The sequence below is a fragment of the Numenius arquata genome, chromosome 2, assembly GCF_964106895.1.
Source record: "Numenius arquata chromosome 2, bNumArq3.hap1.1, whole genome shotgun sequence".
NCBI lineage: Eukaryota > Metazoa > Chordata > Aves > Charadriiformes > Scolopacidae > Numenius > Numenius arquata.
In genome coordinates this window covers 70,923,019-70,938,427 of record NC_133577.1, presented here as the reverse complement: position 1 = coordinate 70,938,427, position 15,409 = coordinate 70,923,019, and the positions used below count along the sequence as shown (strand labels likewise).

The following is a 15,409-nucleotide window of genomic DNA, read 5'->3' as shown; positions in this document are numbered from 1 at the left end:
TATCTAGTAATATTTTTGAAACCTTTAACTTAATTCTTGGAAGTGATGTGGAAGGGGGTGGGTGGGTGTGCGTGCGCAAGTAAGACAACTCGAAAAAAATGGCTGGTTGTGATACTTTGTCATCTGTTATTTCTCCGTTAACATAGAAAAGTTCCCATGTTTTCCACTTCTGAAGCTGCAGTGGTAACTTTCTTGTGTGTAGTAAACGGGTATTCAAACCACTAAATTCCTTGTAATGGTTTTCTCTCTCTCAAAAGCACTATGTTTCACCATGTTTCTGAGTTCTTGGAAACTTTCTTAAAGATGCTGTTGTTCAGTAGTGGAGTCCTTCTACAGCTCTTTGGATTGCATTTGCAAATGAACAGATCAAAGAGTTGTTTGCATTAAATCTAAACTTTAAACAAAAATTGATATTGAACCCCTTCTTCTGAGTGAGGAGGTATCTCTTAGCTGCTCAAGACAAGAAGCTAAGCAGGCAGAGTGCAATAATCTCGCTCACTCCTACACCATGTGAGGAGAAAGATAAACTCTGAAGGTTGTTTCCTTTTTTGATAACAGGTCCATCCTGGGAAGACAGATGGTGAGCCAGCAGAAGCCAAGTAACTGGCATGGTGCATGGTAGTTTATGAACCTCTGACACCCCCACCCCCAGGGGTGGGTAGGGGTCTGGCAGCCAGCCAAGGTCAACCCACACACCATTTAATGAGTTTCCCCTGTAATCAGGTTTGTCATGATATTCTGCCTAGGTTTACTAAGATGTGGGTGTCAAAAATCCTATCTGTAAATGGCAGCAGCAAAGGAGTGGCAGTACGTTACCCAGTTCAGGTGCCTGCAGCCTGGCAAAGTGCAGGTGGTGGAAAAGAGGAACGTAGTTGGACAGCACGTACCAGCTATGGTGGTGTGCTCAGTGCTGCTTGGCTTGGAGAAGACTTGCGCTTAGCTTCTTGGAAACCATTGCTCAGAGCTGCCTTCAAGCCAAAGGGCAAGTGGGAGTTGTAGAAATGCTGCTTTACCTGGAGCACTTCCAGCACAAAATCCAGGAGGGATGGCTGTTACATGACCAGGGTTCTGGTGCTCAGCTGTTTTGCCAGGGGATAGGCTTCATGGGCTGGAATAGCTCCCTTGTACTTCTTGTGTAAGGCACTGTCATGAATTCATATCTACTTGCAAAAATCTTAGAAATTGAAGGAATCTTGCTACCGCCTTGAAAGTATCCATAGCACCCAGCAGTGCAGGGAGCAAACATCTGGGACGCTGCTCAGACTTTTCACACTCAGAAGGAAGTCAGCAGGGCCAGTGCGAACCAAGCAATGAAATAAAGAGTTTATAAGTCAGCTTTAAATTCTTTTAGCATGTTTACTACTGTAAATGCACAGAAAAGTTTGATATTAGGTGAAGCCATGTCCAAGATGGAAACATCATTTAACAAAAGGGAAATGAAAAGGTGGTCGTTTCAGAAAGTATCACACACGGAGAGGAAATTCTGCGGTTTAATGCCAGGTAAGAACAGATAGTTCAAATTTGCAATCAATGAAGCATAATCATTTTGAACACCCAGCTCCATTTTTTTTCTAGGCATACTATTTATAAAGTACAAAACTGTAAAGGTTTTCTATATAAGCAGTCTCATTAAAAATACCATTTTTTACTGATGGCTTTCTGTAATCATTGCAAACTCCCAGAAGATGTTTTTAATAGAAGCTTTCCTTTTCCAAGCAGCCTTTGCTTTGTATCAGCTGTCAGAGAATGACTAAGTCCCTTTTGTAAAACAGACATGCCTGATTTTAAACAAACCCACAGCTCCACAATGCAAGACAACACACTTACTGTTTCTGAGGAGAGAAATTATTTCAAATCAGCTTCCTTGTCCCTCCCTAGACTCAACTGTTGACTGAAGCGTGCTGTACAACAAATGCTAAGTCACTATAACTTAAGGGTATAAAGTTATGTTTTGATGTTGCAACTATAAACATAATGCTTTTTTATTATTATTTTTGGTAGGGTTTTTGTTTTTTACGACTCTTAAAAGCAGCTGCTCAGGATCAGTTTGGGACTGTGTTACATGGGTGCACACCCACACTATGATTAACATGCTACCAGTTTCTGTTTTGGAGAGTTGCTGTCAATCTCATGTCTTGTTTCAAATTTGTTGTTTCTAGGAGGCTAAAGCAGCACTGGTCTCTCAAGACGGCTCTTTCTTTAGGTATGTTGCTGAGCCCACGCAGATGGGGGGGGGTCCAACTTCATTAAGTGTCCTGGTAAAATGTCTGTGCACTGCCTTGTGACTGTATCAGCAGCTGTTGTTTAAAAGGAAGAAATGGCTTGGGGCTCTTCCTATATTACTGGAAGGTTGGCAGCCTTTTCTCCGTCTTACTTCTTGAGCTGTCTCACTAGGCCTGCATGTAGGACAAGGGATGATGCGTTTCCAGAAATCTGACTTGGCCCGCAGCTGCTAAAATAATTCCTCCATTCCATACCACTACAAACTGACAGGTGAAAACAGATAATACTTCCTAGCCAGAAAATTTTGCAGGACAGTTGAAAAAATGTTAGTGCAGGTTCAAGTGAGTTTACTTGCACATGTACTGTCCGCATTCAACTTAGAAGCGGCAGGAAAGACATTTGGTGCAGTTTCTAAGCCTGTAAAACGTGATGCCCAGTTGCAGCCACTGCAGTACTGTTTTATTCCAATGGAGTCAACACGGTATTCAAGATGATAATGCTGTGTTCAGACACAGAAATAAGAGTTGTTCAGCCACTCTACACATTAGGTGCACTTTCTTGGATAAATATTAAGAATATAAGCAGCATTCAGACAAGCTGTAGAACAGTCCATACAAAAGCATATGGAAGAAAGGCACGAGCTTGGTTTAGTCTTGGAGTGTTTAGTCAAAAATGAAGCACACAACAACCTGCTAATTCACATAAGGAAGAAAAACATTAAAAAAAAATTCTGAAGGGATGAACAATCCTTTTACAGCTGACTTCAGACTGGAAAGAGCTTCCTGCTCGTTAAGGTAGGTGAGAAGTTTTTAGGCAAGGCCCTGTAACTTTTTGCCAGTTGTATCTATAAGCTGCACTATTTTCAAGAGGAAAAAATGATGGATAACGTGTAGAAACTAGGTTATATGCAATTCGTTGCTTTTCAAATAAATAACAATAACTCTATGAGTGTGTCTGTAACAGGGCACTTCTGTTTAGCATGCCAGAGGTGCTCCATGGAAATATAAACAGTACTGAGACTGCCAGGTTGGTACTTCACCACTACTACCTGTACAATTCTAGTGTAAAAAGAAAATACCATGAAAGAGAAAATCTTCCAGGAGCAAGATACAGTAATTTGATCAGTGTTAAGGCAGCATGTGGGAAGGCAGCCGCAAAAGGTGCTTGCTGGAGAGAAACTAGGGAACTAGCTAGGGATCAGTGAGCAGATGGCTCCCTCCAGCTATCTTTGCAGTGCAGCTGAGCAGTCAGTCTCTTCCTCCTGCTGCCGTGACACTTCTCTGTGCATATCACCAAAAGAGATGCTGTACCTGAGGAATCCTGAAGCAGAGCATGTCAGCAGGCAGAAGGTCAACGCTTGCAAAGAACCAAAAGGTGCTTCCTTATTTGTATGACACTACAGGAACTTTTGCTGTTTATAAAAACTTAAGAAAAGAAAAAAAAAAAAAAAAAGGAAAGAAAGGACCCTGAGACTGAGACCATCTCCTCTCATGGTTTTGTTGTGCAGCCAGTCTGGGGTGCCCACTGAAGGAAGTATTTCTGGGGTTTTTTTCCGGTTCATTGATCACTGCTGTGTGATGCTCCACTATCTGTGTGGTGACTGAAGGGCTTTGTAGAGGGGTAGGAAAGAACATGGAGAGAATGTGAAGAGTGGAAACGTGCTGCTGCTTTGGCTGGGAAAATGCATGTGTGCAGTAATACTGCTTGAATGGCTCCAACGTATGCTGCAGTTAGCAATCAGACAAGTTCCTTCCTGTGTGAGGTAAGGCACTTTGGGATGTGACCTGCTGCAGGGTCACATAAGGAATCAAGAGAGCTGCTGTAACTGATGATCATGGATTCCACTCCCTTGCCATTGGCTTTGGTGCATGCAGCGTTCTTAATTTCCTTGAGTCAATGAGCTAGATAAGGTTGGTGCCAACTGCAGTGCTTGGAGAGGAAAGGCCTCAGCGTGAAGCAGATGTTGTACCTACACCTGATTACTCTTAAATTTCCTCCAGTCCTCCTGCTTTCTTTAAATTTGTATATTCTTTTTCTCCACCTTTCCAACAGCAGTTCAGTAGCCAGAAAAATGGCTGTCGTCTCATTTCTTTGGTCTTAGCTATTTAACTGGTAAGCAAGGGAAGTCTTCACTCTTCAGTCATGTTGATGCAATGTGTCAAGTGCAAATTGTTAATTTAAGTGTATTTCAAATCACCTCAAAAGCATGAAGAAAGTGCACCTCCTTCCACTTTACAGACACAGGGAGAGATTAAGCATTGTGCAGGACACTCGGCTTTGATTTTTAGCAGAGTTCATGATAAAATTCGATGCACTGGATCCCAGGTCTTCTGCTATAACCGTGGTGCCAGTTGGGCTTTTTGTAGAGTAGGAACTTATAAGTGCATGAGAATGATGTGTGAGACAATGAATTGTAATTAAAATCTATTGTAAGTTGTGTGTACGCTTAACACCTGCTCCATTTATTGAACTTGAGCGTGAAGAAAGCATTCTCAAAGATGAATGAAAGGAAGTGTAACGTGGAAAAGCAAGTGAAAGTGGGATGCTTCTTTACAGATACTATTCACAGCAATTTGAAAACCACCAAAAAGACTGTGAAGATCACATCTCGTTTAAAAAAGTGACTGGAGGCTCTCCTGCAGGAGGGCACTGAGGCAGCACCTACCAACCATCAGTGGGATTTAGGCTTCTACCTGTCTTTGGGGTTTTGAAAACTAATTATAACCAGTGAGTCGCTGAACAAGGGGTCCCATCCCAGGAGGCTTCAGGATGTAAATTTCCTTTTAGCGAGATTCTAGCAGAATGTACACTCCATTTTTTGGTCCAAGTGTGGCTTTTGATTTCAGCTGCAAAGGAATCTGAAAGAAAAAAGAACATCTTATGTAAGTTGTATATATTTGTTTATGCGTGTATAACACCACCACATACAGACAGACATTTTTGCTGGGGGAACAATTCATACCAAGATTACTGTGGGAGCTGTAAAGCACTTGTTTTACAGTCAGCAGTGGTAGTATAATATTAAATAGAATTTACAGCCAGAGGCTGAGGCAGTGGTTGCCCAGGTATACTACAGATCTGAACAGAAAGAAATTAACTCTGTAAACTCTAGAGCTGCTGAGTAAGTGCCAGGTGCAATGTATATAGCAATAGGCATATACTAAAGGACTCAGATCCCATGAAAGATGTACACCCATTCTTACCCTGTCAAGGGTATTTTGACTGTGGTGTTGCTACACTGCTCTCCACTAAGGCAGGGCTTTGTAACTGTTTGTTTTGTTGGAAAAAATCATAAAGGTTAAATCACATTTTGATTAAAACATGCGGTCTGGGCCTCTAATCCCTTCTTATTATATAGGTGGTTCTAGCAGTTTTCCCAAACGAAGAGAAAGTCACAAAGGCAAGTCAGTCGTCCTGTCCTAGGGGACACTGTCAACTCCCTGAAGCTGACAAGTGTGGCCTTTAAGCCTCTGAATGTACAAACCTCAGTCTCTGGGCAGGTCTTAAATTGAAACTTCTGCAAAATCCTCAGCAGAGTCATTTTTGTCTCCAGCAAACCCATTTTCATGCCAATGCAGCCACGGGGTCCTGCCCCAAAGGGCATGTATGCAAAGGGATGTCGTTCCTTCTTGGCCTCCTCTGTAAATCTAGAAGGTGCAGAGAGGGAAAGCGGGTCAAGAAATGCTTTTTGCTCCTGATTCTGTGTTTTTCATCTACTTCTCAAAAGGTGGTTGTTTCAATTGGTCTTAATGGACAGGTCAGGGGTACTACTGGCAGATTATGTCCTGATGGGGCTGACACCCTTAAGTATACAGATTATTGTCTTATTGCCATAGCCTTTGTCAGCTGGTGACTCCAGGAGAGGACAGACAGACATTAGTATTACTTCCAATCTATCTTTAATGAATTGCCTCCATTTGATGACCACATTCAAAAGAATGGTAACTTCAGGTGCAGACATGCTAGCTGTGTAAACCTTTGCATATATGATATTACAGCTCAGAGGAAAGTAACAGGCTGCGATGTGAACTAGATAGAATTAGCAACAGCGCTTCCCTGCTGTGCACTGCAGATGCAGATCAATGGGAATTTCTCTTTGAAGTTTGCAAGAGGAGAAGAAATCTCATGGGGTTGGACAGGCCACGGAAGACAGTTATGACAATTCAGTACAGCCCTTCTTTCTGCTCATGGTCCAAAGAGACCAGGTTCCCAGTTAGGAAGCATTGAAATCGCAAACAGTTCTGTTCTTAGAGCTGAAGTATCTCAGTCCAATTGGAAAGACTGATTAATATGGCAGACCGTATGCAGATCTGCATCATCTAGCTACCTTTAAAATACTTGATCAACCCATCAGAAATTAGCCTTTTTTTCCTTCTTTTTTTTCTTTCTTTTTTTTTTTTTTTTCCCCCCACAAGGAAGGAAACAAAATTCCTATTTGAACAGCAGTCCAAAAGAAAAAAATTAAAATCTGTTTGCCAACATCTGCAAAGATGGATGTATACCGGACAGAGTATGTACAGACAAGAGTACAGAGTCTGAGTCAGTACAAGTTATTAGGGCCAATGCATAATCAATGAGGTGAGGCTCATGCTGAGTCACTGATCAGAGTGACTTAAAACAAGCAACTTTTACAGTGAAGTCATTACCCTGGAAATCTACATAGTCCTCCCATGTTGTAGGTTATTTGTAGCTGTTCTGGTACTATAGAACTATTTTTATAGTTCCGTATGTGGATAAAGGTTCTGTCCTTCATCTACAGGAGATAGAAGGAAAATCTCTCATCTATTTGGGTAAAGTTTGCAAAAATTTTAAACTACTAAGGCCCCAGAGAACTCATGCAGAAGAGGTGCAATACAGGCTATTTTGAGGTTTGAAAAAAATAATATTTCCACCTTCCAGTACCTAAAGGGGGCCTACAGGAGACATGAGGAGGGACTCTTTATCAGAGAGTGTAGTGATAGGATGAGGGGAAATGGTTTTAAACTGAAAAAGGGGAGATTTATATTAGATATTAGGAAGAAATTCTTTACTATGGGGGTGGTGAGGCACTGGAACAGGTTGCCCAGACACATTGTGGATGCCCCGTCTCTGGAGGTGTTCAAGGCCAGGCTGGATGGGGCTTTGAGCAATCTGCTCTAGTGGGAGGTGTTGGAACTTGATGATCTCTACTCAATGTTGGTCTCTTACAAGTCCCTTCCAACCCAAACCACTCTATAATTCTATGATTTTGTATTTCTTCTAACCCCATCCCCATGCTTAGATATCCTAAATAAGATTGGGATACTACTGCAGAAAGTACTATAGAAGCCCGTAATTTGGGACTGAAGGCCCATTAACTCATGTAACGAGCACAGTTGCATATCCCATGCAAACAGCTTAATGCAATTCTTGCCTTGCTCACCCCCATATATCACTCTGGTAAATTTAAAGTCTTCCTTGTATTATTCCTGAGGTAGATTTCACAACAAAATATTAGGGGATAAAAGGCTGTAGCTGGATTAATTTATTTTTTGTTAAACTCTTATTTTATAATTCTTACGAACATTACCAACTGATACAAGATGAGGAGAGTGTTATGTTTTATTCCTTGGGGAAATTTTAAAAGGGAATTCATCTCAGATTCATAACAAACAGCACTGTATGAGTCAAGAGAACCGCAGCCCCCACTATCCATTTTACCCTGTTATGTGCTTTTGTACTACTGTTAAAGTGGTGAATAAACAATTAAGAGAGCATTTCTACATAAGTGTTGCTAAAAAACCACCCCAGACATCCACTTATTGCTAAGATTCCTCCCCAACAAAAGCTCTGGGCTTCTCTAACTCTGGCATTGCTCTTCTTCATAGCCTAAGGTACCTGATAGAGCATCTGCCAAGATTTGCTCCAGGAGGAGCATTGGGCAAACCCACCTACACCACACACAAACACAACAGTCCTACTGGCAAAGATGGTTCTGGTCTGCCTGCATCACGCCCAGTTGTTTGTGGAGCACACGCTTTTTTTCTTAGTAGACTTTTCAACATGGTGGTAGCTTAAAATGCAGCTGCCCACAGAACAGCTTAAAATATAGCTGCCCACAAAACTAAATTGTGCTTCCACACAGCACCACATCAGCTCAAATTCTTCCTGTAAGCTCAACTCAGCATCTATAAGATAGGGCAGGGTACCCAAACACAACCTGACAGTGCCCCCCAGAGTCGATGAGAATAAATGCTCCATGTGAAAACATGTCTTGCCAAGCAGAGCTAAGAACCCAGGATCCTAACTTATGGATGGAGAGCAAATTCCCAGTGGGAGTTGGGATAGGTTCCCCACTCAGGGTGTACCTGCACCATCACAAGATCTCAGGTGAAAAGGCTGATATAAACCAGCCAGAAGCTGGATGAATTTCCTGGCTACTCCCATGCTGTGAATATACCATCTCACTTTAGAATTTCTGCATCCAGAGGCCACACTATTTGCAGCATCTGATTTGGAAACAGGTCTGAAAATCCGCGCCACATTTCAACCTTGACCAAACCTTGCACCTTCTGTGGGATCTGCCACTTTTACCACTTGTCTAATTTGGTAGAAGTAACATATTTTTATGATCTAAATTACACTGTGCTCCTCTTGGTGAAAATACTGCTTCAGGTGAATAGTAAGTGACAATGGCTGTGAAGGAGCAGCAGGATCTCCACTGGACAGGCTGAGGTCCTGCGCCCACCTTAATGCGTGAAACAGCATTTAAGGCAGGGCTTTGATCGGGCCCAAATAAGGGCTTCAACCTAAGAATGGAAAGTGTTACTCCACATACCTCTCAGGAATGAACTTCTCAGGCTCTGGCCAGAACTCAGGGTTGTGGTGGAGATGTCCAACTGCAGTTTCAATGACAGCCCCGGCTGGAATACGCTGCCCCAGCACTACGCAGTCTTTAGCTGCTTCCCGAGTGAACCTGCAACAGTAAGTGTCATGTATCCCAGATGATTAATAAAGGTAAAAACACAGCAGGAGGGAACCATAAAGGTCAATCTCTTCAGCCGGACTGGCCCCGCAATTTGGGAGTAACACTTTCCCAGTAGATAAATACAGCAACTGTTGATGTTGCTTGTGCCCTCTCAGGTTACAGTCATCTCCACCTAGAAGCACACAGCTCCAACCCAGCTGGCTAACTTTTGCCCTTTTCACAGTAAAGCGTTTCTGGTTGCTTACAGTTTTCCAAAAGGTTAACTGTTAAGATGCAATTTTGCTGTTAATGTTGGTTTTAGACTTGTTTTTTATGAAAACTGCAGATGAAAGGTGTCAGTCATCTCTAGTAACAGGTAGAAAGAGTATGCTGGTTTGCTTTCAGGAAAAAATGACATCAAATGTAGTTTTGAGCTTGTTTACTTGAGAAGCTCCCCCCCATTGGGACAGCACCTGAAACTTATCAAGGGATGGTTTTAATAATAGGGCTAAATGTTCTGCTGCTGCTACAAAAATACAACCAATTCACAAGCCTTGGAAAACTGCATTTCGCATACACTCATCAAAGATAGACATGACGTTAGCAGCAAAACTTCCCAGTTTCCTCCCACCTTGTGGTGACAGGTGACAAAGTAGGACTGTCCTTAGAAACCTCATCGTGACAAGAAGACTGAGAAAAGCCAACTGCCAGAGTCGAGCTTTGGTCTGTAAACCTTGTAAAAAATTGGTGTGTGGGTGTGCATGTGTGGTGGCAGATCCTGATCTAGATCTTTTGGTGCTTGGGTGGTCGCTACAGACCCCACACCAGCCCAGGCCCAGGCAGGTGCCCAGCTATCTCAGCCCAGTAACTATTCCCCGGGAACCAGCTGGGAGCACAGGGGCAAGACAAAGTGCAGAAGCTCCTTTTCCTGCTCCCTGCCCTGTGCCTAAAATGTTGAACAAAGATTTTCATTTCAGGGCTGTCAGTGTGGTATCATTATAGGAACACATTCTTTCCTCACTGTCACCCGTCTCTCTCTCACAGACAAATAAATAACCAAGGCTCCAAACCTGGAACAAAACACTGGCATCCTAAAAAACATATTGACAAGGCATCCTTCTTATCCTTACCTGAATTTGGTGATAGTGGAAACAAGTTCTGGGAAAGAAAGTTCTCCTGCTAGTAAGTTCATTTTTCTAAAGAAACAACTCATTGTATAACAAGCTTGGCTGCTACTGAATTTTCCCCTAACTCAGCATGATCCTTGTCATAGGCAATTAGCATCTTTCCGAGGCACCGGGCTGTCCTATCCATTCCACATCCATCAGAGTAAAAGCCAGATCAATAAACACCACTGACAATGCCAACCGAAACTTGGGAACAACTTTGCTCCATTCTCATTCTGTTTCCCATCTGACAAACATTGATTGTTTCCCAGTGTTTCAGCTGAAACTCAAAGATCCCTGACGCTTTAACTGGCAAAACAATTTCCAATTGTATACCATGTAAAACATAGTAAAGCCCAGTGATCTCATCCAGAGGCAAGCATCTTTGACATTTACTCTCTGAACAATTCTGCAGAAGTCCATGGAAAAATCTTGGCTTCCAATCTTTGTGAACATATAAAAGAGAATATGATTTTAAGCTTTTTTTTTTATATTTTAAGGTGCTTGCAGTCATGGGGTAAATTTTTCAAAGGCTCTCACAGCAAGCTCAGCTTTGGCTCCTTTCCAATCATCTAAATGTTTCCCCCGGCTTCACGAGAAGCAGTGCGACAGGCTGACCACTTTGAAAAGTTCCATTCTTAACATTTGCATTTATGCTTGTGAAAACCTGGAAATTTGACAATCACACAGTTTCTAATTTCTTTTCCCCTTGTTTTCAATTCATTGGTATAACTTAGTAAAATTAGCCTTGAGTGAATTGGGGACAAAATTTCAAAATTTAATGGATGTATCCATTAACTTAGCTATATCAGTATAACATAGTACTAAGTGCAAATTGGTAGTTCAAGCTAAACACACATGTAAAATACAGCTTTCTGAGTGTGCAACCCTACCACAGATCAGGGCCTTGATGCCCAGCAGGGTAACTTCTCCACCAGCCAGCAGGCTAGGGTAGGTCTTTGCTCCGTATCCCCAAAGACCAAGGCATAGAGAACCAGCAGCATCTGGCTTCCTAAGGCCAGTCCTGCTGCAAAATAACTCCATCCTCTAACCTTGGAGGATGTGAGGAATGGTGAAGAAGCAATCCTGGCCAAACTGTTGCAAAAAACTGCTTTAGAAATAGCATTATTAGCCAGTTTTCCTTCAAAAGGCCACATAATATCTTTCAAATGCACAAGCAGTATTGATGTTGGCACAGAGACCAAGGGCACATTGGTCTTCCAACAGCAGATTACCATTTTATAGAGCTAGGGATATACCCTGTGGAATCAGAAGAGGAGAAAAAAAAAAGATACCTGAATGCAGGTGGGTACATGCGCAATGTTTCTGCAATCACCATGTCCAGATAAGGGAGTTCTTGTACATTTTGGTAATCAGGGACCATCTGAAGAGGCAGAAAGAAAGGAACAATTACATTTTCTCACATTTAAGTGCCAAACTCATCTCAGATTGGCTTTTATATCATCTATTTTTTACCGGTTTTTTTTCCTGTAGAAGAACTAGATGTCTCATCTAAAACAGTAAATGATAAAATTATACAAAAATGTGGGCAGTAATTAAATGTGTGTATAACATTCCTTTCATCGTCAAAACACTTTGGTCCACAGCCCAGCTGAAGATACAATAATAAATCAACTTGCTAGGAAGTATTAAAAACAGGGCATTACAGAGCGCATTAATAGCTACAACAAGAGCTATTGTTTTATACATGGACTAAAATCTGCACAGGACCCTTGTTTTTTCTCAACGAAAAGAGTGTGGCAGACCAGGAGCACCTATGTTAACAAGAAACAGCAAGTCCTTCAGTTATTCCTGTTGGAGCAAACCCTTTGCCCTTTCCCAGTTCCAGAAATAAAGCTAAGTGCTAGTGCTGTGATGTCTGCGGAGGGGTGGGAGACAGCACCTGAAGAAACCGGCACCCCGATGAGGAATGGCATGCAGCTGCAAATTGCTCTTGTCGAGCAGAGGGGGCTGAGGTACGGCTCAAATCCCACCCGGCAGGATCAGGATTGCAATAGTGCCTGGGGAGAAAAGCCCATTTCCTCCCGTGGCCATCCCTTGTGCAACGCTTCTTTATTTTGCATAGTGGGTAATACTTGAGCCCACATTTTCATAAATCTACAAAACCACCTGCCTCTTGACAATGAATGGTGGGTGATAAAACCCAAACAGGGCTGCACCTCAGCAGACTTTTCCCTCTGACAAGCAGCAAACAGAGAGAGACACCAAACCATGGATGGCCACCAGCAGCAGTGACACAACTCAGAGCACGGACAAATGGACAATTTCTTCCACTGTTACCTTCCTCGGAAAAAGGACATTTTCCCTGTCTTATTCAGGGCTCTCAGCAGAGGGCAGCCAAAGTACATCTAACAACCTCATCAGGAAAGCAGAGTTTTGTTTTAAATTAGAGCATCTCCTAAAGACGGACACGGAGTAAATTGGAGAAAAGCACAGACGTCAGACTAGACTAAACCTTTTATGAAGATTTGGGGCCCCTGCCGTTCACAAAGGGGACTGGATTCCATCCTTCCTTTATTTACTACAGCACTTTTCATGTATAATGCATATTTTATTGAATTTTCATGCAAAAACATATGGTACATACTGAAAATACTAAGCAGAGAACAACTCCAGATGGTATGCAGAAAAGGCACACAATAGAACGAGGATACCTTGCTGGATTAGGGTATCCCACTTATTCAGCACTAAGCCACCATGCACCATTTCACATTAACTGATCTTTTCTGGGAAGGAAATAGATACATTCTATTATCTCCATTTTTTGGCTCAAGAAAGAAAAGCAAAAGCAGAGAAAGTAATTTGCACAGGCTGAGCAAAACCAGTGTGTCTGCTCCTCTCTTAGGGAAAAAGATGCAACTCAGCTTGTCAACAGATGAAGTATTTTGTCAGTATATGTCAAATATTACCAATACAGGAAGTATAGACTGCACTGACTGCCTTTCAGTGTTGCTTTTATATTGCAGTAGTGCCTACCAACGCAAACCTTTGGCTTTGCTTGATGGTTATCAGACAAAGGAGACTAAACGACACAAATGGCAGCAATGTCATGAGAACCATGGCTGAAGGCTGTGCAAAGAGCTGTATAATTTGAATAACTGAAACCAAAGATGGGAGGATGATTTTTAGCACCCTTGTTTTGCAGAAAGGGATTTGAGGGTTACGTGATTTCGCATGGGAAATCAATAGCAGAAGCTGGAAATGAACTATGATCAGACTCCAATTTCAGGCCATGGTGGCAAAACTACCCTTCTCCATGACCGCATAGGTGTTCCACACTGACGCAAACACATACTGTGGTCTGTATTCATTTTTTTTAAACTAATTTTACACCTCTCCTTCAGACCTTTTCTCTATCCTTTTTATATTGCTCTCCTGCATCTCTTTGAATCTTAGGTCAGCATCCGAGTCCTGTCCCTGCGATCCCTCCTGATTTCATGGCCGGGCTGGCTGAGGGAAGAGTTCAGGCTCAGAGTAAATGAGTGGTGGAGCCAAGAGCACACCGTGATGTGTTCGATTCTCTGAGCCATGCTCTTTCCACTGGGCCTTCCTGTCTCTCTCATAATCCCTCTTCTTACTTCTGGAGTCAATAATTAAGATAATTATATGGTAACCTGATATAATAAGTAGCCACTAAATCAAAGCATACATCAACAAATAATATAACACTAAATTATGGGAGCTTTGATTTGCTCTTTCAAATAGCTTCTATACCTTCAGGGGATTAGCAGTTCAGAAAACAAAACAAAGGTGCAAAACCAGCTGATTTACCTTAGAAGAAAATTTCTTTTGCTTACATAAAGACAAAAGGGGTCGGTCAAATGGCAGCACAGTGAACTCTGCTATCGTGAGCATGGCAGACGCATCAGTCATTTCCTACATCTAATGCAACTTAATTATTGGCACATCCATGCTTTTAGCATCAAAGTAGCTGGACCTAATTTAGTAGTTGTTTGCAAGGTCTGACCCAGGGCTGCGTAAAGTACACACCAGCCAAGCGTCTCTGTTTAGGAAGGACAGTTTTGCTGCTTTTTTTTTTCCTTTCAAAGAAAATATTTTCCATTTGTTTTTCCACTCCCTCTCTTCAAAATATTCCTCTAGCCAAGCACATTTCAAAGGAACTTAAATATGCTTTTCTCCCTAAATATCCCTATTTATATCTTTCAACTGCTGACAGGTTTGCTGGGTGGGGGGTGGTGATGTGCAAAGATGCCACTTAAACCCCCTGCAAAAATGTCTATGTTGCCTCATATTGAAGACTGGGTGGGTTTTTTTAATTAAGAAAGAGATTCCTTTCTGTAACAAGTAGAGGGGGGAAAGGAGGGACCACATTGCATGTAATAAAATAACCTATATTTTAATCTTGCAGCCAGTGCCAGTGCTTTGCACTGCAGTTTATCTTATGTTTTGAACAACCTTGTAATATCTTTTTGTGTTGACGTGGAAGCGAAATGGCCATGTAACATCCTAAGGCATTTCGCTGTGTGCATGCTTCCTCAGTTTCATTTCTGGAGGTGTGGTGGTACACTCTCACCCATCCCAGACCATTCAATCACTTCTGGGGTCCAGAAAGCATCCAGTTTGGCTGAAAACTCTTCTTTATGACTGACAATAAATCCCAGGCCTTGATTCCTTAGAAAAAGGTCAGAAATTAATTCTTCACCCCATGGAGTACCCTGAGGTGAAATACCAGCACTGATTATAAAATTGCCTGTGTGCTACAAGGATGATGTGTGTGTTAATCCCCATATAAATTCCAAGAGAGATAACTGCCTTCAGATCCACCTCTGCTTTTTAGTATATTGGCTTTAGCATTTTCTAGGCAGGCAAATCTATTTTTTGCCACCACCCTCAGTTAACTTTTAATTCCTCAATGAACATCAAGGGAATCCAAGTGCTGACAGGAGAGGTCTGGCCAATCTTTCTGCTGCAGTTTGAGATGTTACTGTTCCCAGTTGCTCGCTCCTCTTTGCTGGCTGTGGTTAGCGTCACCACAGCCAAGTCAGCAGAAGGGAACATATGCCTGCACCTCAGTTGCTTCCATACAACGTCCAGCATGAACCCATCTTGAGCG

General features: G+C 42.2%; 1 protein-coding gene across 1 annotated transcript in view; it reads right to left on the bottom strand.

The window, feature by feature from the left end:
* Positions 1–1,472: 1,472 nt before the first annotated feature.
* Positions 1,473–15,409, bottom strand: part of TBXAS1 (thromboxane A synthase 1) — a 233,858-nt gene continuing 219,921 nt past the window's right edge. Inside the window, exons 10-13 of the mRNA XM_074166688.1 lie at positions 11,610–11,698; positions 9,020–9,157; positions 5,708–5,870; positions 1,473–5,081 (exon numbers count right to left, since the gene is read on the bottom strand). Coding sequence (XP_074022789.1) covers positions 5,007–5,081; positions 5,708–5,870; positions 9,020–9,157; positions 11,610–11,698 — 465 coding nt within the window. The 3' untranslated portion in view covers positions 1,473–5,006. The remainder of the gene's footprint in view (positions 5,082–5,707; positions 5,871–9,019; positions 9,158–11,609; positions 11,699–15,409) is intronic.